Consider the following 22083-nt stretch of genomic DNA (forward strand, 5'->3'; position numbering starts at 1 on the left):
TGGTACAGTTTTTGCAGAATCTGAGGTTCACCAATCTGGGAGTGCTGGGAAGGTTCACCAGACTGATTCCTGGGATTTTAGTACTTTCTTATGAAGAAAGACTGGATAGACTCGGCTTGTACTCGCTAGAATTTAGAAGATTGAGGGGGGATCTTATAGAAACTTACAAAATTCTAAAGGGGTTGGACAGGCCAGATGCAGGAAGATTGTTCCCGATGTTGGGGAAGTCCAGAACGAGGGGTCACAGTTTAAGGATAAGGGGGAAATCTTTTAGGACCGAGATGAGAAAAACATTTTTCACACACAGAGTGGTGAATCTGTGGAATTCTCTGCCACAGAGGGCAGTTGAGGCCAGTTCATTGGCTATATTTAAGAGGGAGTTAGATGTGGCTAAAGGGATCAGGGGGTATGGAGAGAAGGCAGGTACAGGATACTGAGTTGGATGATCAGCCATGATCATATTGAATGGCGGTGCAGGCTCGAAGGGCTGAATGGCCTACTCCTGCACCTAATTTTCTATGTTTCTATGTTTTTAATAAAGGGGAGGCCATTTAAGACTGAGGTGAGAAAAAACGTTCTCACCCAGAGAGTTGTGAATTTGTGGAATTCCCTGCCACAGAGGGCAGTGGAGGCCAAGTCACTGGATGGATTTAAGAAAGAGTTAGGTAGAGCTCTAGGGGCTAGTGGAGTCAAGGGATATGGGGAGAAGGCAGGCACGGGTTATTGATAGGGGACGATCAGCCACGATCACAATGAATGGCGGTGCTGGCTCGAAGGGCCGAATGGCCTCCTCCTGCACCTATTATCTATGTTTCTATGTTTCTATTTATCATTGCTCCATAGATGCTGCTGCACCCGCTGAGTTTCTCCAGCATTTTTGTCTACCTTCGATTTTCCAGCATCTGCAGTTCCTTCTTGAACACATGAATTAATTGTGTTTGTCTTTTTATGATTCCGAGAGAAAGGAGACCATGTGTTCACGTGTGGGACCGTGAGCGGTGGATACGCCGAGTACACCATCGCTGCTGGAGACACCGTTTACCCGTTACCGAACAGTCTGAGCTACAAGCAAGGGTCAGCGATCGGCACACCGTACTTCACCGCCTACCGAGCCCTCATGCAAAAGTGAGCACCTGTACATTCAACAACAGTGTCTCCAGAGTGTCGATCTGTCCGACTATAGACACACAGTGCTGGAGTAACTCAGCGGGTCAGGCAGCATCTATGGAGCTAAGGAAATAGGCAACGTTTCAGGCCGAACCCATAAGGGTTTCGGCCCGAAACGTTGCCTATTTCCAGAAGGATTTCGGCCCGAAATGTTGCCTATTTCCTTAGCTCCATAGATGCTGCTGCACCATAACTGAGTGGGTCAGGCAGCATCTGTGGAGAACATGTATAGGTGACGTTTCACAGAGTGCTGGAGTAACTCAGCGGGTCAGGCAGCATCTGTGGAGAACATGGATAGGTGACGTTTCACAGAGTGCGGGAGTAACTCAGCGGGTCAGGCAGCATCTGTGGAGAACATGGATAGGTGACGTTTCACAGAGTGCTGGAGTAACTCAGCGGGTCAGGCAGCATCTGTGGAGTGAAGGAATGGGTGACGTTTCGGGTCGAGACCCTTCCTCACGCTGACAGGGAGAGTGGGCTAGAGTGCCAGTCCGCGGGTCCACATCCAGTGGGGGCCACATCTCTCACACAGACTCCATTCTGTTTTCAGAGGCCAGGCCAAGGCAGGAGAGACCGTCCTGGTCCACGGGGCCAGCGGAGGGGTAAGCTGCAACCACAGTACAAACACAACGCTAGCATCCATCCTGAGGGCACTCGAATATAAAATCATGAGAGGAATAGATCGTGTAGATGCAGAGTCTCGTGCCCAGAGTAGGGGAATCGAGGACCAGAGGACACAGGTTCAAGGTGAAGGGGAAAAGATTTAATAGGAATCTGAGGGGTAACTTTTTCACACAGAGGGTGGTGGGTGTATGGAACAAGCTGCCAGAGGAGGTAGTTGAGGCTGGGACTATCCCAACGTTTAAAAAACAGTTAGACAGGTACATGGCTAGGACTGGTTTGGGGGGATATGGACCAAAGGCAGGCAGGTGTGATGAGTGTAAATGGGGCATGTTGGCCGGTGTGGGCATGTTGGGCCGAAGGGCCTGTTTCCTCACCATCCCTCTATGACGCTATAAATGCTGATGCTTTATAGGGCACCAGTCAGACGCAATTTGGCGTATTGTGAGCAGTTCTGGGCCCCGTATCTGAGGAAGGATGTGCCGGCTCTGGAGAGGGTCCAGAGGAGGTTTACGAGAATGATCCCAGGAATGAGTGGGTTAACGTACGATGAGCGTTTGTCGGCGCTGGGCCTGTACTCGCTGGATCCGTCTCCCTCCATGTCCATGTGCCTGTCTGAGTCTCTCAAACACCATTATAGTATCTGCCCCCACCCCTGGCAGCGCGTTCCACGCACCCACCACCCTGTGTGTAAAATAAACCTGCCCCACACATCATTAATCGTTCCACCTCTCACCTTCAAGCTGCGCCCTCTAGTCTTTGACATTCTCCCCTTGGGAGGAGAAATACTTTGCCTGTCTACCCCATCTAGCACTCACAGAGAGTGGGGAGAGAGGATGTGGGGGAGGGGACAGGGGGTGGGGAGAGTCCAGCGATCTGCGCAGGAAGGGTGGGGTCTGTGGGGGAGAGGGGGCGGGGTGCGAGGGCATTGAGGGTCGCGAGGACAGGGGTCAGTGTGGGGTGAGAGGGCAGGGGTCAGCGTGGGTGAGAGGGCAGGGGTCAGCATGGGGTGAGAGGGCAGGGGCCAGCGTGAGGTGAGAGGGCAGGGGTCAACACGGGGTGAGAGGGCAGGGGTCAGCGTGGGGTGAGAGGGCAGGGGTCAGCCTGGGATGAGAGGGCAGGGCAGCAAGGGTAAGAGTCGGCAGGGGGTCTTCGCGGGAAAGCGGCAGGGGGGGGTGAGGCATGGGGGCGTGGGGTGAGAGGGCAAGGGTCGGCGTGGGGAAGGTGGCGGAAGGCGGGGGTGATCTCTGGGAGCTGGGGTCCAGTTCTGCCCGCTGACAGTCGGTGCTGGTTTACAGGTGGGGACGGCAACGTGTCAGATCGCCAGAGCACTGGGCATGAAGGTTCTGGGCACGGCTGGCACACCAGAGGGCATGCGTCTGGTGGAGAAGAGCGGGGCGCACAGGGCCTTCAACCACCGACAAATAGGGTACACCGACATCATAGAGGTACAGACCCCCCAAAACCCCACTACCCCCTCCCCTCCCCTCCTTCTCCCTGCCTCCCCCTCCCTCTCCTCCCCCCCCCTCCCCCCCCCTCCCCTCCCTCCCTCCTCCCCCCTCCCCCTCCCCCCCCCTCCTTACCCTCTCCTTCCCTATGCCCCTCCCCCCCCCTCCCCCCCCTCCCCCTCACTCCCCCTCACCCCTCCCCCCCCCCTCCCTCACCCTTCCTCGCCTCCCCCCTCCGTCTCCTCTCCCTGCAGCCCCCCTCTCTCTATCCCTCTCTCTCCCTCCCTCCCCCCCCTCTCCCTCCTTCCCACACCGTCCCTCCCCCTCCCTCACCCTCCACCCTCATTGTCACGTGTAGTGAAACGCTTTTAGTGTAGAGATACAGCGCGGAAACAGGCCCTTCTGCCCACCGAGTCCGTGCCGACCAGCGATCCCCGCACACTGACACTAACCTACACACATAAGGGACAATTTACATTTACACCATCACAATTAACCTACAAACCTGCACGTCTTTGGAGTGTGGGAAGAAATTGAAGATCCCGGAGAAAACCAACGCAGGTCACAGGGAGAACGTGCAAACTCCGTACAGACAGCACCCGTAGCCGGGATTGAAACCGGGTCTCTGGCGCTTTGAGGCAGCAGCTCTACCCGCTGCGCCACCGTGAGGCCCTTTTTATTTACATACAATCCAATCAAATCAGATAATACTATCCATAGGTACAAATACTAAACTTGAGAACATTTGGTGAATTGCAAAGGTGTTAAACAATTCTCCATTTTATAGTTTAAATCTAGGATTTAAATGAGTTGAGTTGAGTTTATTGTCACGTGTGCCGTGTGTGGTCAAGTCAAGTCAAGTTTTATTTGTCACATACACATACGAGATGTGCAGTGAAATGAAAGTGGCAATGCTCGCGGACTTTTGTGCAAAAGACAAACAACAAAACAACCAAACAAATTATAAACACAATCATAACACACATATTCTGTTAAATAATAAATAATGGAAGGAAAAACGTTCTGTAGAGTTAGTCCCTGGTGAGATAGGCGTTTACAGTCCGAATGGCCGCTGGGAAGAAACTCCTTCTCAACCTCTCCGTTCTCACCGCATGGCAACGGAGGCGTTTGCCTGACCGTAGCAGCTGGAACAGTCCGTTGCAGGGGTTGAAGGGGTCTCCCATGATTTTATTTGCTCTGGAGTTGCACCTCCTGATGTATAGTTCCTGCAGGGGGGCGAGTGAAGTTCCCATAGTGCGTTCGATGATGAAAAGCTCCTGTTGCGTGTTAACCAGTCAGCGAAAAGACAACACGATACGATAGAACGTTCTTTATCCCAGGAGGGGATTGGTCTGTCCACAGTCATTAAACACGACACGATACATGAATCATGAAGTTAAATCAGAATCATACTTTATGAGCCAAGTATGTTTTGCAACACACGAGGAATTTGATTTGCCGTACAGTCACACCAATAAAAAGCAGCATAAACATCCACCACAGTGACTGCTCCACATTCCTCACTGTGATGGAAGGCGACAAAATATTCAATCTCTTCCCTTCTTTGTTCTCCCGCGGTCGGGGGGGGGTCTTGAACCTTCCGTTGCCGGGACGATCTCACTCCCGTAGCGGGCGCTGGGCCTCCGCGTCGGGGCGATCAAGCTCCTGCATCGGTGAGGGGGGGAATCTCAGCTCCCCCGCGCCGGGCGATCTGACCCCTGGGTCGGGGCTGGTCGAACATCGTGCGGCTTTTGGAGCTTCCCGACGCTGGTCTCATCCCGAGACTGCGAGCTCCTCGATGGTGAAATCCGCAGGCCGCAGTTGGAGCGTCGAATGTGACAAGTGGAAAGTCCAGGATTGGGGATGTGCAGATATTGGGGGGAGGTCAGTCTGACCCACGTCACGAGGGGGGAGGAGTTGTACAATTTTGATCAGATCCATGCTTACAGTCAAGCCGTCCACAGTGTAGAGATGCTACACGTGTACTCGACACTCACACACATACTGGACACAACACAGTGAAGGGAATAACGTGACTCACCTTTTGTGCCAGAGTTACACCGGGAGTGCTGGAGTCAACGTCATCATCGAGATGTTATCCAACGTCAACCTGGCCAGGGATCTGCGGCTGCTCTCGGTGGCCGGTAGAGTGGTGGTGAGTGAGGGCTGGCACTGGGCACCGATCACCGGGCACCGATCACTGGGCACCGATCACCGGGCACCGATCAATGATCACCGGGCACCGATCACCGGGCACCGATCACCGGGCACCGATCACCGACCACCGGGCACCGATCACCGGGCACCGATCACCGGGCACCGATCACCGGGCACCGATCACCGGGCACCGATCACCGGGCACCGGGCACCGACCACCGGGCACCGATCACCGGGCACCGATCACCGGGCACCGATCACCGGGCACCGGGCACCGATCACCGGGCACCGGGCACCGGGCACCGGGCACCGGTCACCGGGCACCGGTCACCGGGCACCGATCACCGGGCACCGATCACCGGGCACCGATCACCGGGCACCGGGCACCGATCACCGGGCACCGATCACCGGGCACCGGGCACCGGGCACCGGGCAACGATCACCGGGCACCGATCACCGGGCACCGATCACCGGGCACCGATCACCGGGCACCGGGCACCGATCACCGGGCACCGATCACCGGGCACCAATCACCGGGCACCAATCACCGGGCACCGACCAATGATCACTGGGCACCGACCACCGGGCACCGATCACCGGGCACCGACCACCGAGCACCGAGCACCGGGCACCGACCACCGATCACCGGGCACCGATCACCGGGCACCGATCAATAATCACCGATCACCGATCAATGATCACCGCGCACCGATCACCGGGAACCCATCACTGGTCACCGATCACTGGGCACCGGTCAATGATCACTGGGCACCGATCAATGATCACCGGGCACCGATCACCAATCACCGATCACTGGGCACCGATCACTGGGCACCGATCAATGATCACCGATCACTGATCACTGGGCACCGATCAATGGACACCGATCACTGGGCACCGATCAATGATCACCGATCAATAATCACCGGGCACCGATCACTAGGCATTGATCACCGGCACCATGACCCAACCTTACATTGGGGACGGTTCAAACCCTAGAGAAACACACACCCCAACCCACACCCCCCCCCCAACAACTTTGCCCCCTCCCCCCACAGATCCCCTGCTCAAAAAAATAATAGGTCACATTTTAAGTCGGAACCCTTCTTCCAAACAGTTACTCCAGCACTCTGTGAAACGTCACCTATCCATGTTCTCCGCAGATGCTGTCTGACCCACTGAGTTACTCCAGAACTCTGTGAAACGTCACCTATCCATGTTCTCCACAGATGCTGCCTGACCCGCTGAGTTACTCCAGCACTCTGAAACGTCACCTATCCATGTTCTCCACAGATGCTGCCTGACCTGCTGAGTTACTCCAGCACTCTGTGTGATTGTGTTGTGTGTTTCTGGTGCAGATTGTGGGCTGTCGGGGCAGCATTGAGATTAATCCCAGAGAAACCATGGCCAAGGAGAGCAGCATCATTGGTATTTCGCTCAGTTCAGCAACCAAGGTAAGATCAGCCCCTGGACTTTATTGGGCATTTGCAGCGACATTAACAATACACAAAGTGGGATCTGCTACACGCCTGGTTGGAACAGGCCCTTCGGCCCACCGAGTCTGTGCCGACCAGCGATCCCCGCACACTAACACTGTCCTACACACTTGGGCCAATTTATGATTTTTTGGATGGATTTGAGGATGAATTTCTTTCGTCAGAGGGTGGTGAGTCTGTGGAATTCTTTGCCACTGACAACTGTGGAGGCCACAAGTCAGTGGATATATTTAAGGTGGAAACATAGAAAATAGGTGCAGGAGTAGGCCATTCGGCCCTTCGAGCCTGCACCGCCATTCAATATGATTATGGCTGATCATCCAACTCAGTATCCCGTACCTGCCTTCTCTCCATACCTCCTGATCCCATTAGCCACAAGGGCCACATCTAACTCCCTCTTAAATATAGCCAATGAACTGGCCTCAACTACCCAGTTCCATTAACAATACACAAAGAGAATTCCACAGATTCACCACTCTCTGTGTGAAAAAAGTTCTTCTCATCTCGGTCCTAAAAGATTTCCCCTTTATCCTTAAACTGTGACCCCTTATTCTGGACTTCCCCAACATCTGGAACAATCTTCCTGCATCTAGCCTGTCCAACCTCTTAAGAATTTTGTAAGTTTCTATAAGATCCCCTCTCAATCTCCTAAATTCTAGAGAGTACAAATCGAGTCTATCCAGTCTTTCTTCATATAAAAGTCCTGACATCCCAGGAATCAGTCTGGTGAACCTTCTCTGCACTCCCTCTATGGCAATAATGTCCTTCCTCAGATTTGGAGACCAAATCTATATTAATGATCTGGATGAAGGAATTGAAGGCAATATCTCCAAGTTTGCGGATGACACTAAGCTGGGGGGCAGTGTTAGCTGTGAGGAGGATGCTAGGAGACTGCAAGGTGACTTGGATAGGCTGGGTGAGTGGGCAACTGTTTGGCAGATGCAGTATAATGTGGATAAATGTGAGGTTATCCATTTTGGTGGCAAAAACGGGAAAGCAGACTATTATCTAAATGGTGGGCCGATTGGGAAAGGGGGAGATGCAGCGAGACCTGGGTGTCATGGTACACCAGTCATTGAAGGTAGGCAAGCAGGTGCAGCAGGCAGTAAAGAAAGCGAATGGTATGTTAGCTTTCATTGCAAAAGGATTTGAGTATAGGAGCAGGGAGGTTCTACTGCAGTTGTACAGGGTCTTGGTGAGACCACACCTGGAGTATTGTGTACAGTTTTTGTCTCCAAATCTGAGGAAGGACATTATTGCCATAGAGGGAGTGCAGAGAAGGTTCACCAGACTGATTCCTGGGATGTCAGGACTGTCTTATGAAGAAAGACTGGATAGACTTGGTTTATACTCTCTAGAAATTAGGAGATTGAGAGGGGATCTTAGAGAAACTTACACAATTCTTAAGGGGTTGGACAGGCTAGATGCAGGAAGATTGTTCCCGATGTTAGGGAAGTCCAGGACAAGGGGTCACAGCTTAAGGATAAGGGGGAAATCCTTTAAAACCGAGATGAGAAGAACTTTTTTCACACAGAGAGTGGTGAATCTCTGGAACTCTCTGCCACAGAGGGTAGTTGAGGCCAGTTCATTGACTATATTTAAGAGGGAGTTAGATGTGGCCCTTGTGGTTAAAGGGATCAGGGGGTATGGAGAGAAGGCAGGTACGGGATACTGAGTTGGATGATCAGCCATGATCATATTGAATGGCGGTGCAGGCTCGAAGGGCCGAATGGCCTACTCCTGCACCTAATTTCTATGTTTCTATGTTTCTAAAACTGTACGCAATACTCTAGGTGTGGTCTCACCAAGACCCTGTACAACTGCAGTAGAACCTCCCTGCTCCTATACTCAAATCCTTTTGCTATGAAAGCTAACATACCATTTGCTTTCTTCACTGCCTGCTGCACCTGCATGCCTACTTTCAATGACTGGTGTACCATGACACCCAGGTCTCGCTGCATCTCCCCTTTTCCTAATCAGCCACCATTCAGATAATAGTCTGCTTTCCTGTTTTTGCCACCAAAGTGGATAACCTCACATTTATCCACATTATTTGTCACATACACATACAAAATGTGCAGTGAAATGAAATTGGCAATGCCTGCGGATTGTGCAAAAACTACAGAACACAACACAACAGAACAGTATTTACATGTTAGAAAAAAACAACAATTTAAAAAAGACACAACACAACAGTAAATTAGTCCCTGGTGAGATAAGAGTTTAGTCCTGACGGCCTGTGGGAAGAAACACTGTCTCATCCTCTCTGTTTACACAGCGTGACAGCGGAGGCGTTTGCTTGACCGTAGCAGCTGGAATAATAATAATAATAATATCTTTTATTGTCATTGCACGTCAGTGCAACGAGATTTAGTTTGCAGCTCCAACTGATGAAAAAGAAAAGTAAAATAAATAAATAAGCTGTGTGTCGTGGCCATCCGAGGGAGACAGTCCAGGGGGGGTGGGGGGCACTCAGCAGGGCCGGTTCAGAGCCGCTATAGCTCTGGGACTAAAGCTGTTTCTGAGTCTGGAGGTTCGGGCGTATGTTTCTAAGGCCTTGTAGCATCTGCCGGAGGGAAGTAGTTCGAACAGTCCGTTACAGGGGTGTGAGGAGTCTTTATGGATGCTGACGGCCTTCCTGAGGCACCGTGTGTGGTAGATGCCCTCCAAGGCTGGTAGCCGTGTCCCAATGATCCTCTGTGCTCTGTGGACGACGCGCTGAAGAGCTCTCCTCTCCGCCTCCGTGCAGCTGAGATACCACACAGAGATGCCATACGTTAATATGCTCTCTGTGGTGCAGCGAGCATATTAATGTCCTCAATGTCCTCAGGAAGAACAGTCGTTGCTGTGCCTTCTTGACCAGGTCAGCGGTGTTGGTGGACCATGTGAGGTCCTCTGAAATGTGAGTGCCCAGAAACTTAAAGCTGGACACTCTCTCCACGCTTTCCCCGTAGATGGAGATTGGGGCGTATTCTCCATTATGGGACCTCCTGAAGTCAATAATCAGCTCCTTGGTCTTGGAGGTGTTTAGTGACAAGTTGTTACGTGTGCACCAGTCCGCCAGGTTCTGCACCTCCGCCCTGTATTTTATTTCATCACCGTTGGTGATCAGCCCAATCACTGTTGTGTCGTCTGCAAACTTCACGATGGTGTTGGTGTCGAATGCAGGAACACAGTCGTGAGTGAAGAGGGAGTAGAGCATGGGGCTCAGTACACAGCCCTGTGGTTTGCCGGTGCTCAGGGTGATAGTGGAGGACAGGTGCGGGCCAAGTCTCACTGCCTGCGGTCGCTCCGTCAGAAAGTTCAGGATCCAATCGCATATCGGTGAGCTGAGGCCTAGTTGGTGGAGTTTGGTGGTGAGCTTGGTGGGGATGACCGTATTGAAAGCAGAGCTATAGTCAATGAAGAGCATCCTCACGTACATGCCCTGTCTGTCCAGGTGAGTCAGGACAGTGTGAAGAGCCAGAGAGATGCCATCCTCTGTTGATCTATTTGCCCTGTATGCAAATTGATGAGAGTCCAGTGAGGCAGGGATGCTGGATTTGATGTGGGAGAGGACCAGCCTTTCGAAGCACTTCATTGGGATTGGAGTTAGGGCAACCGGGCGGTAGTCGTTCAGGTTGGTGACTTTGGACTTTTTCGGCACCGGCACTATGGTGGCTGTTTTCAGGCACTTGGGGACCATTGCCAGAGATAGAGACAGATTGAAGATTCTCGTGAATACCTCCGACAGCTGTACAGCACAGTCCTTTAGTACCCTTCCCTGAACTCCATCCAGGCCTGCAGCCTTGCGTGGATTGATCCTACACAGAGCACACTGTACCTCCTGAGTGCTCAGTGTTAAGGCCTGTCCCTCCGCCATGGCCGGGGTTATTCCACTCCTGGTGGTGTTGCCAGTTGCCTAAAACACCAGTCCGTTGCTGGGGGGGTAGGGGTCCCCCATAATGTTACTGGCTCGGGATCTGCACCTCCTGGTGTATAGTTCCTGCAGGGGGGTGAGTGTAGTTCCCATGGTGCGTTGGGCCAAACGCACTACTCTCTGCAGAGCCTTCCTGTCCTGGGCAGAGCAGTTCCCAAACCAGATTGAGATGTTGCCGGACAAGATGCTTTCTACAGGCCCACAGTAGAAGCACTGAAGGATCCTCAGAGAGACTCTGAATTTCGTCAGCTGCCTGAGGTGGTAAAGGCGCTGCCTTGCCTTACTAACCAGTGCAGCAGTGTGTGTTGTCCATATCAGATCCTCTGTGATGTGGACTCCCAGGTATTTAAAGCAGCTCACCCTATCCACAGTAGTCCTCAGCAGTAATCACAGTAGATAATAACGAATAAAATGAGTTGGGCTACAGAGAAGGAGTGTTTTAGGATAAACCATAACCTCTGACAAAGATGTGCCATAGTTTGATTGAGGATGGTGCCAGGACTCTAGAATAGATCAGCCATGATTGAATGGCAGAGTAGACATGATGGGCCGAACGGCCTGATTCTGCTCCTATCACATGAACTTTTACAAGGATGTTGCCAGGACTAGAGGGTGTGAGCTACAGGGAGAGGTTGAGTAGGCTGGGTCTCTATTCCATGGAGCACAGGAGGATGAGGGGAGATCTTGTTCCCAATGTTGGGGGAGTCCAGAACCAGGATCCACTGTTTAAGAATAAGGGGTTGGCCATTTAGAACGGAGATGAGGAAACACTTCTTCACTCAGAGAGTTGCGAGTCTGTGGAATTCTCTGCCTCAGAGGGCGGTGGAGGCCGGTTCTCTGGATACTTTCAAGAGAGAGTTAGATAGGGCTCTTAAAGATTGTCTATCTTATAGAGGTGTACAAAATCATGAGAGGAATAGATCGGGGAGATGCACAGAGTCTCTTGCCCAGAGTAGGGGAATCGAGGACCAGAGGACATAGGTTCAAGGTGAAGGGGAAAACATTTAATAGGAATCTGAGGGGTAACTTTTTCACACAGAGGGTGGTGGGTGTATGGAACAAGCTGCCACAGGAGGTAGTTGAGGCTGGGACTATCCCATCATTTAAGAAACAATTGGACAAGCGCAGGCAAGTGGGACTAGGGTAGCTGGGACATGTTGGGTGATGTGAACAAGTTGGGCTGAAGGGCCAGTCTCCACACTGTATCACTCTATGACTCGTGTAGCTGGGGCATGTTGGGCGGTGTGGGCATGTTGGGCGGTGTGGGCATGTTGGGCGGTATGGGCAAGTTGGGCAGAAGGGCCAGTCTCCACACTGTATCACTCTGTGACTAGTGTAGCTGGGACAAGTTGGGCGGTGTGGGCATGTTGGGCGGTGTGGGCATGTTGGGCGGTGTGGGCATGTTGGGCTGTATGGGCAAGTTGGGGAGAGGGGCCAGGCTGCACGGTGTATCCCTCTGTGACTAGTTGGGCGGTGTGGGCATGTTGGGTGGTGTGGGCATGTTGGGCGGTGTGGGCATGTTGGGCGGTGTGGGCATGTTGGGCGGTGTGGGCATGTTGGGCGGTGTGGGCATGTTGGGCGGTGTGGGCATGTTGGGCGGTGTGGGCATGTTGGGCAGAAGGGCCAGTCTCCACACTGTATCGCTCTATGACTCTAACAGCTGCTTGTTTGGTTCCCACAGAAGGAGCTGCAGGAGACGGTGGCTACACTGTTGGCGGGGATGGAGGTGGGCTGGCTGCGGCCAGTGGTGGGGTCCGAGTTCCCACTGGACCAGGCCGACCGGACCCACGAGCTGATCATGCAGGGGGGGGCGTTGGGCAAGATGATCCTCACCATCTGACCCACAGGCTGTGTGGGGAGAGGAGGCAACTCACTGGGACAAGCGGCACCATGCGTGGAACAGCACAGCCACAGGCCATTCGGCCCACATGATGCCAAGTTCAACTCTTCTCTTCTGCCCCATAAATGATTGGAGCAGAAATAGGTCACTCAGCCCATCGAGTCTACTCCAGCATTCAATCGTGGCTGATCTATCTCTCCCTCCTAACCCCATTCTCCTGCCTTCTCCCCATTCATCCATATCCCTCCATTCCCTGCATATCCATGTGCCAATCTAAAAGCCTCTTAAACACCACTATCTGCCCCCACCCCCACCCCTGGCAGCCCCCACCCCCACCCCCACCCCCCACCCCTGGCAGCCCCCACCCCCCACCCCTGGCAGCCCCCACCCCCACCCCCACCCCTGGCAGCCCCCACCCCCACCCCCACCCCTGCAGCCTGTACCCCCACCCCTGGCAGCGTGTACCAGGCACCACCTCCCTCTCCTTTAGACATTGCCCCTCTCACCTCACAGCCCTGCCCTGCCCTTGTGTCTCCAGGCTGGGAGGAAGGTTGTGACTGTCCACCGTGTCGCTGCTGCTGATCATTTTATAAACTTCTCTCGGGTCTCCCATCATCCTGCGACGCTCCAGGGACAGCGTTTGTCCAGCCCTCTAATCCCAGCAGTATTCCGGTGAGCCTTCCTCAGCCTCCACATCCTTGTTGTAAGGGGGTGACCAGAACTGCCGGCAATATTGCAAACGCAGTCTCGGGCCCCTGCACAGTGCCTGTGTTACACTGAAGACTCTCACTGTGGGCAGGCACGGTGGTGCAGCGGGTGGAGCTGCTGCCTCACAGCGCCAGAGACCCGGGTTCCACCCTGACTACACGGAGTTTGTACGTTCTCCCCGCGACCTGCGTGGGCCTTGCCCCGAGATCTTCGGTTTCTTCCCACACTCCAAAGACGTGCAGGTTTGTAGGTTAATTTGCTTGGTATAAATGTAAAATTGTCCTTATAGGATAGTGTTAATGTGCGGGGATCGCTGGTTAGCACGGACTCGCTGGGCCGATGGGCCTGTTTCCTTGTCTCTGAACTCTTACTTGTAGGTCTCTGTCTAGTCTAGGCTGCTGTTTATATTAATTTAGTTTAGAGATCCAGCACAGAATAGAAAATAGGTGCAGGAGGAGGCCATTCAGCCCTTCAAGCCAGCACCGCCATTCAATATGATCATGGCTGATCATCCACAATCAGTACCCCGTTCCTGCTTTTTCCCCATATCCCTTGATTCCGTTAGCCCTAAGAGCTAAATCTAACTCTCTCAGGCCCTTCGGCCCACCGAGTCTGTACCGACCAGCGATCCCCGCACACTAACACTATCCTACACACACTCGGGACAATTTACACTTTTTAACCAAAGCCAATTTACCTACAAATTACGTCTTTGGAGTGTGGGGAGGAAACCGGAGCACCCGGAGAAAACCCACACGGTCACAGGGAGAACGTGCAAACTCCGCACAGACAGCACCCGTAGACAGGATCGAACCTGGGTCTGTGGCGCTGTGAGGCAGCAGCTCTACCCGCTGCACCGCCGTGCTGCCCTGATTGGTGGCGCGGGAAATGGAGGAAAGACAAAGAGAATAAAGGAATGGTTCATGTAGATATATTTATTACTTGGTTGGGCAGAGTGAAGAGTTGTGGGATGAGCTCGGCAGACTGAGAGCGTCACGGTCAAAATCTCACATCAGATGCACAAAGTCTGTAACACACAGCACACACACGTGTCAGTCTGGGTGTGAGATACCCACTCACGGGAGGGAGGGAGGGAGCGGCTGACTCATCCCCCCCCCCCCCCACTGACATCACAGCCCCTCCCCCCCCAGGGGCAGGGTACCCCTGACTGACCTCAACACTGCCCCCTGGGGCAGCCTGTCCACCCCCTCCCTCCCTGTAACTCCAGCCCGCAAGCCCAGGTACCACCCTGGCCAATCTGCTCTGCACCCTCTCCAAGGTCATGCCATCCGTTCTCTAGCTGGGCAGCCAGACACTGGAGACACAACGACTGGTACAGCTGCATCACGATGCCCACCTCCTGCACTCAGTGCCCTGACCAATGAAGGCAAGCGTGACAAAGGGCCTTGCTCACTGACCACCCGCCCTGTGGTCCTGACTGACCACCACCAGGGAACCGGACACCTGTACATCTCCCATCTCCCCAGGTTGGCTATGATTGCCAGCGGTAGAGGCTGGGTGTGCAGAGGGGAGGGGGGGGGATGAGGGAGGCAGGAGGTGTGCGTTACCTGGACTGGGATGGAAGATGGGCTGTTGGCAGCCCCTGGGCCTGAAGATCTCGTCTCACTGTGGTGTGGGGGTAGGGAGGTGGGAGGGTGGAATGAGGGTGAGGGGGGGGAGGAGGGTGGGAGGAGGGAGGGAGGAGATGGGAGTTGGGAGGGTGTGATGGGTGAGGGAGGTGAGGCGAGGTGGGAGGTGAGGGGGGGGGGGTGAAGAGGTGAGGAGGGGGGGGGGGGGTGAGGGTGAGGCAGGAATGATGCGTTACCTGGACTCGGGTGGAAGGTGGGCTGTCAGAAGTCCCTGGGCCTGACGACCTCATCTCGCTGTGGTGTGGTGGTTGGGCTGGGAGGATGGGATGAGGTGAGGAGGTGTGGATGGGGGAGGAGGGAGGGAGGGATGGGGGGGAGGGGGGAGGGAGGTGTGGGGGGGAGGAGCAAGGGCGGGGGATGCGTTACCTGGGCTCGATGGAAGAGGGCGAGGGTGGGGGCCTGATGACCTCATCTCACTGTGGTGTGGGGGTGAGGAGGGGGAGGGTGGGAGGGTGGGGGGGGGGGAGGGGGGGGTGGGGGGGTGTGGGAGTAGGGTGTGGGGGGAGGAGGGGGAGGGGGGGGGGGGCAAGGTGAGGGGGGGATGGGGCAGGGTGAGGCGGGGATGATGCCCTGGACTCGGATGGAAGATGGGCCGGCGGAAGTCCCTGGGCCTGAAGATGTCGTCCCGCTGGGGCCGCAGGTTGGGGGATTCCCAGCGATTCCACTTGGATACTTGGGGGTAAATCCCGGACGTGAGCTCGCTGGCTTCGTACCGATCCTAAACACACAAAGGTGATCTCCCATGTACAGCCGTCTGTCTGTCTGTCTGCCAACAACTCTCTAGACGATGAGATCCACACTGTGGCTACAGGGGGGGGGGGGGTGCAGACTCGAGGAATCGGCAGTCCAGGGGATGTGGATCAGGGCCTCATTCACTCTTAAGTCACAGGAGCAGAATTAGGCCATTCAGCCCAGCGAGTCTACTACGCCATTCAATCATGGCTGATCTATCTCTCTCTCCAAACCCCATTCTCCTGCCTTCTTCCCCATAATCCCTGACACCCACTCAAGAATCTATCTATCTTTGCTTTAAATATATCCACTGACTTGTGGCCTCAACAGCTGTTTGTGGCAATGAATTCCGCAGATTCACCACCCTCTGACTAAAGAAATTCCTCCTTATCTCCTTCCTAAGGTACCGGCCTTTAATTCTGAGGCTGTGCCCTCTGGTCCTAGACCCCCCCACTAGTGGAAACATCCTCTCCACATCCACTCTATCCGGGCCTTTCACAATTCGGTAAGTTTAACCAGAGAACAGGGCCAGCTCAATATCATAATCCATCCTTCTTGCTTCAAGATAGACACAAAAAGCTGGAGTAACTCAGCGGGACAGGCAGCATCTCTGGAGAGAAGGAATGGGCGACGTTTCGGGTCGAGACCCTTCTTCAGACTTTCAGTCCTACTATGAGGAAGTTCTTGTCTTCTCTCTGATGAGAATTCTGCAACAAACCAGCCTGATGGAGTCCCTTCCCACTCAATGTGGAAACTAACAATTCCACTTTTGGGAGGATGTAGATCAGTGTCACTCATGTTATGTCATACTTTGTAGTCACGCCCACTAGTTTAACAGAAAGCCTCCCTGCCTTCTTCTCACACTGATAGAGTAACGTGCTAGAATGAAGTCACCTATGCTATAACGTTAATAAAGTCTTTGGACCTTAAACACGGTGTGAGCCTTTAGTTATTCCAACAGCAGAATCGCAACAGAAGGGAAGGAAATGCAGATGCTGGTTTACACCGAAGAGAGACACAAGGTGCTGGAGTAACTCAGTGGGACAGGCAGCATCGAGGATAGAAACATAGAAACATAGAAATGAGGTGCAGGAGTAGGCCATTCGGCCCTTCGAGCCAGCACCGCCATTCAATATGATCATGGCTGATCATCCAACTCAGTATCCCGTACCTGCCTTCTCTCCATACCCCCTGATCCCTTTAGCCACAAGGGCCACATCTAACTCCCTCTTAAATATAGCCAATGAACTGGCCTCAACTACCTTCTGTGGCAGAGAGTTCCAGAGATTCACCACTCTCTGTGTGAAAAAAAGTTCTTCTCATCTCGGTTTTAAAGGATTTCCCCCTTATCCTTAAACTGTGACCCCTTGTCCTGGACTTCCCCAACATCGGGAACAATCTTCCTGCATCTAGCCTGTCCAACCCCTTAAGAATTTTGTAAGTTTCTATAAGATCCCCCCTCAATCTTCTAAATTTTAGCGAGTACAAACCGAGTCTATCCAGTCTTTCTTCATATGAAAGTCCTGACATCCCAGGAATCAGTCCGGTGAACCTTCTCTGTACTCCCTCTATGGCAAGAATGTCTTTCCTCAGAATAGGAGACCAAATCTGTACACAATACTCCAAGTGTGGTCTCACCAAGACCCTGTATAACTGCAGTAGAACCTCCCTGCTCCTATATTCAAATCCTTTTGCTATGAATGCTAACATACCATTCGCTTTCTTCACTGCCTGCTGCACCTGCATGCCTACTTTCAATGACTGGTGTACCATGACACCCAGGTCTCATTGCATCTCCCCCTTTCCTAATCTGCCACCATTTAGATAATAATCTGCTTTCCTGTTTTTGCCACCAAAGTGGATAACCTCACATTTATCCACATTATACAGTATCTGCCATGCATTTGCCCACTCACCCAGCCTATCCAAGTCACCTTGCAGCCTCCTAGCATCCTCCTCACAGCTAACACTGCCCCCCAGCTTCGTGTCATCCGCAAACTTGTAGATGTTGCATTCAATTCCCTCGTCCAAATCATTAATATATATTGTAAATAGCTGGGGTCCCAGCACTGAGCCTTGCGGTACCCCACTAGTCACTGCCTGCCATTCTGAAAAGGACCCGTTTACTCCCACTCTTTGCTTCCTGTCTGCCAGCCAGTTCTCTATCCACATCAATACTGAACCCCCAATACCGTGTGTTTTAAGTTTGTATACTAATCTCTTATGTGGGACCTTGTCGAAAGCCTTCTGAAAGTCCAGATATAACACATCCACTGGTTCTCCCTTATCCACTCTACTAGTTACATCCTCGAAAAATTCTATAAGATTCGTCAGACATGATTTACTTTTCATAAATCCATGCTGACTTTGTCCAATGATTTCACCACTTTTCAAATGTGCTACTATCCCATCTTTAATAACTGACTCTAGCAGTTTCCCCACCACCGATGTTAGACTAACTGGTCTGTAATTCCCCGTTTTCTCTCTCCCTCCCTTTATAAAAAGTGGGGTTACGTTAGCTACCCTCCAATCCTCAGGAACTACTCCAGAATATAAAGAGTTTTGAAAAATTATCACTAATGCATCCACTATTCCTGGGGCTACTTCCTTAAGTACTCTGGGATGCAGCCTATCTGGCCCTGGGGATTTATCGGCCTTTAATCCATTCAATTTACCTAACACCACTTCCCGGCTAACCTGGATTTCACTCAGTTCCTCCATCAAGTTTGACCCCCGGTCCCCTGCTATTTCCGGCAGATTATTTATGTCTTCCTTAGTGAAGACGGAACCAAAGTAGTTATTCAATTGGTCTGCCGTGTCCTTGTTCCCCATGATCAATTCACCTGTTTCTGACTGCAAGGGACCTACATTTGTTTTAACTAATCTTTTTCTCTTCGCATATCTATAAAAGCTTTTGCAGTCAGTTTTTATGTTCCCTGCCAGTTTTCTTTCATAATCTATTTTCCCTTTCCTAATTAAGCCCTTTGTCCTCCTCTGCTGGACTCTGAATTTCTCCCAGTCCTCTGGTGGGCTGCTTTTTCTGGCTAATTTTTACGCTTCATCTTTTGTTTTGATACTATCCCTGATTTTCCTTGTTATCCACAGATGCACTACCTTCCCTGATTATTTTTTTTGCCAAACTGGGATGAACAATTGTTGTAGTTCATCCATGCAGGCTTTAAATGCCTTCCATTGCATATCCACCGTCAACCCATTAAGAATCAATCGCCAGTCTATCTTGGCCAATTCACGTTTCATACCCTCAAAGTTACCTTTCTTTAAGTTCAGGACCCTTGTTTCTGAATTAACAATGTCACTCTCCATCCTAATGAAGAAACTCAACCATATTATGGTCACTCTTGCCCAAGGGGCCACGCACAACAAGACTGCTAACTAACCCTTCCTCATTACTCAATACCCAGTCTAGAATAGCCTGCTCTCTCGTTGGTTCCTCTACATGTTGGTTTAGAAAACTATCCTGCATACATTCCAAGAAATCCTCTTCCTCAGCACCCCTGCCAATTTGATTCACCCAATCTATATGTAGATTGAAGTCACCCATTATAACTGTTTTACCTTTGTTGCACGCATTTCTAATTTCCTGTTTGATACCATCCCCAACTCCACTACTACTGTTAGGTGGCCTGTACACAACTCCCACTAGCGTTTTCTGCCCCTTAATGTTTCGCAGCTCTACCCATATCGATTCCACATCCTCCAAGCTAATGTCCTTCCTTTCTATTGCGTTAATCTGCTCTCTAACCAGCAACGCTACCCCACCTCCTTTCCCTTTCTGTCTATCCCTCCTGAATATTGAATATCCCTGGATGTTCAGCTCCCAGCCTTGGTCACCCTGGAGCCATGTGTCCGTGATCCCAACTATATCATAGTCACAATAGACACAAAGTGCTGGAGTAACTCAGTGGGACAGGCAGCATCGAGGATAGACACAAAGTAAGTGCTGGGTCTAAAGAAGCGTTTTGACCTGAAACGCCATCCATCCTTTTTCTCCAGAGATGCTGCCTGACCCTCTGAGTCAGATAGTGTCACAGTGTGGAAACAGGCCCTTCAGCCCAACTTGCCCACACTGGGCAACAATGTCCCAGCTACACTAGTCCCACCTGCCTGTGCTTGGTCCATATCCCTCCAAACCTGTCCTATCCGTGTACCTGTCTAACTGTTTCTTAAACGTTGTGATAGTCCCAGCCTCAACTACCTCCTCTGGCAGCTTGTTCCATACACCCACCACCCTCTGTGTGAAAAAGTTACCCCTCAGATTCCTATTAAATCTTTCCCCCTTCACCTTAAACCCGTGTCCTCTGGTCCTCGATTCCCCTACTCTGGGCAAGAGACTCTGTGCATCTACCCGATCTATTCCTCTCATGATTTTGTACACCTCTATAAGATCTCCCCTCATCCTCCTGCGCTCCATGGAATAGAGACCCAGCCTACTCAACCTCTCCCTGTAGCTCACACCCTCTAGTCCTGGCAACATCCTCGTAAATCTTCTCTGTCCCCTACATTCTATCTCCGATTACATTCTATCTTTGTCCCGCCCCCTCCCCTGACATCAGTCTGAAGAAGAGTCTTGACCCGAAACGTCACCCATTCCTTCTCTCCAGAGATGCTGCCTGACCCGCTGAGTTACTCCAGAATTTTGTGTGCACAATATCCTAAATGCGGTCTCACCAACATGGCTCCATCTTCCTGCGCTCCAAGGAATGGAGCCCCAGCACTCCCAGAGTTACTCCAACACTTTGTGTCAATCATCGCTTTCCTCTTCAGGGCTTGTTTAATCTTCTGCCCAGATGGCGGGAGAATCCATCACAGGGTCCAGGGGGCAGAGGGACAGGGTGTGTTGGCCAGTCAAGGAGGGGGCAGTGTGGGATCATTAGTTCAGAAGGAATAGTAGTAGAATTCAGCCAATCGAGTCTACTCCACCATTCAATCATGGCTGATCTAACCCCATTCTCCTGCCTTCTCCCCATAACCCCTGACACCCGCACTAATCAAGAATCTATCTATCTCTGCATTAAAAATATCCACTGACTTGTGGCCTCCACAGCCGTCTGTGGCAAAGAATTCCACAGATTCACCACCCTCTGGCTAGAGAAATTCCTCCTCATCTCCTTCCTAAAAGAACGTCCTTTAATTCTGAGGCTGTGCCCTCTGGTCCTAGACTCTCCCACTAGTGGAAACATCCTCTCCACATCCACTCTATCCAGGCCTTTCACTATTCTGTCCATCTTCTAAACTCCAGTGCCGACAAACGCTCATCATACGTTAACCCACTCATTCCTGGGATCATTCTTGTAAACTTCCTCTGGACCCTCTCTAGAACCGGCACATCCTTCCTCAGATACGGGGCCTAAAATTGTTCACAATATTCCAAATGCGGCCTGACCAGCGCCTTATAGAGCCTCAACATTACATCCCTATGTTTGTATACAAGCCTCCTGGGTTATGGGGAGAAGGCAGGAGAATGGGGCTAGGAGGGAGATATAGATCAGCCATGATTAAATGGCGGAGTAGACTTGATGGGCCGAATGGCCTAATTCTGCTCCTTTCACTTATGACACAGGGCAGGACAGTGGACTGACCGCTCAAACCGGGAGGGGGGGAACTGGGCTGGATTGGTTGAGGTGAGGGGGAAGGAGGAATGGGTGTAGTGTGGAGGGTGAGGTTGTCCCAGGTGAGGTGAGGGGGGGGGGGGGGCTGCGTCCAGGGTGGGGGTCTACCTGTCCAGGCGTGGCCCTACCTCCAGCACTGTGGCCTGCAGTTTGTTGAGGTCAGGTCAGGTTGTCCCAGGTGAGGGGGGGGGGTGCGTCCAGGTTGGGGGTCTACCTGTCCAGGTGTGGAGCTGAAGCCAGTCTAACTCCAGCACTGCGGCCTGCAGTTTGTTGAGGTCAGGTCAGGTTGTCCCAGGTGAGGGGAGGGGGGGGGTGCGTCCAGGTTGGGGGTCTACCTGTCCAGGTGTGCCTACCTCCAGCACTGCGGTCTGCAGTTTGTTGAGGTCAGGTCAGGTTGTCCCAGGTGAGGGGGGGTAGGGGTGCGTCCCGGTGGGGGGTCTACCTGTCCAGGTGTGCCTACCTCCAGCACTGCGGTCTGCAGTTTGTTGAGGTCAGGTCAGGTTGTCCCAGGTGAGGGGGGGTAGGGGTGCGTCCCGGTTGGGGGTCTACCTGTCCAGGCGTGCCTACCTCCAGCACTGCGGTCTGCAGTTTGTTGAGGTCAATCTGTAACTGGAGGGCGTTGCACTCTCCGTCTGAGTTGGTACTGGCCTCCTCTACCTGGAATCACCAGCAGAGAGTTGAGTTTAGAGATACAGCGCAGAAACAGGCCCTTCAGC

The 22083-nt window shown here is 52.5% G+C and overlaps 2 protein-coding genes across 2 annotated transcripts in view; one reads left to right on the forward strand and one right to left on the reverse strand.

Moving 5' to 3' along the window:
* Positions 1 to 959: 959 nt before the first annotated feature.
* LOC129694448 (quinone oxidoreductase-like) lies at positions 960 to 12982 on the forward strand (the record flags this gene model as incomplete). The annotated part of the gene is made up of 6 exons (XM_055631165.1): positions 960 to 1125; positions 1718 to 1769; positions 3087 to 3236; positions 5290 to 5391; positions 6752 to 6847; positions 12490 to 12982. Coding segments are annotated over 6 exons (725 nt in total), but the record flags the coding sequence as incomplete, so codon positions are not given.
* Positions 12983 to 15367: 2385 nt separating this feature from the next.
* Positions 15368 to 22083, reverse strand: part of LOC129694450 (leucine-rich repeat and IQ domain-containing protein 3-like) — a 31165-nt gene continuing 24449 nt past the window's right edge. The window contains exons 6-8 of the mRNA XM_055631167.1: positions 21935 to 22024; positions 15575 to 15723; positions 15368 to 15371 (exon numbers count right to left, since the gene is read on the reverse strand). Coding sequence (XP_055487142.1) covers positions 15368 to 15371; positions 15575 to 15723; positions 21935 to 22024 — 243 coding nt within the window. The remainder of the gene's footprint in view (positions 15372 to 15574; positions 15724 to 21934; positions 22025 to 22083) is intronic.

The sequence above is a fragment of the Leucoraja erinacea genome, unplaced genomic scaffold (assembly GCF_028641065.1).
Source record: "Leucoraja erinacea ecotype New England unplaced genomic scaffold, Leri_hhj_1 Leri_675S, whole genome shotgun sequence".
Taxonomy (NCBI): Eukaryota; Metazoa; Chordata; class Chondrichthyes; order Rajiformes; family Rajidae; genus Leucoraja; species Leucoraja erinaceus.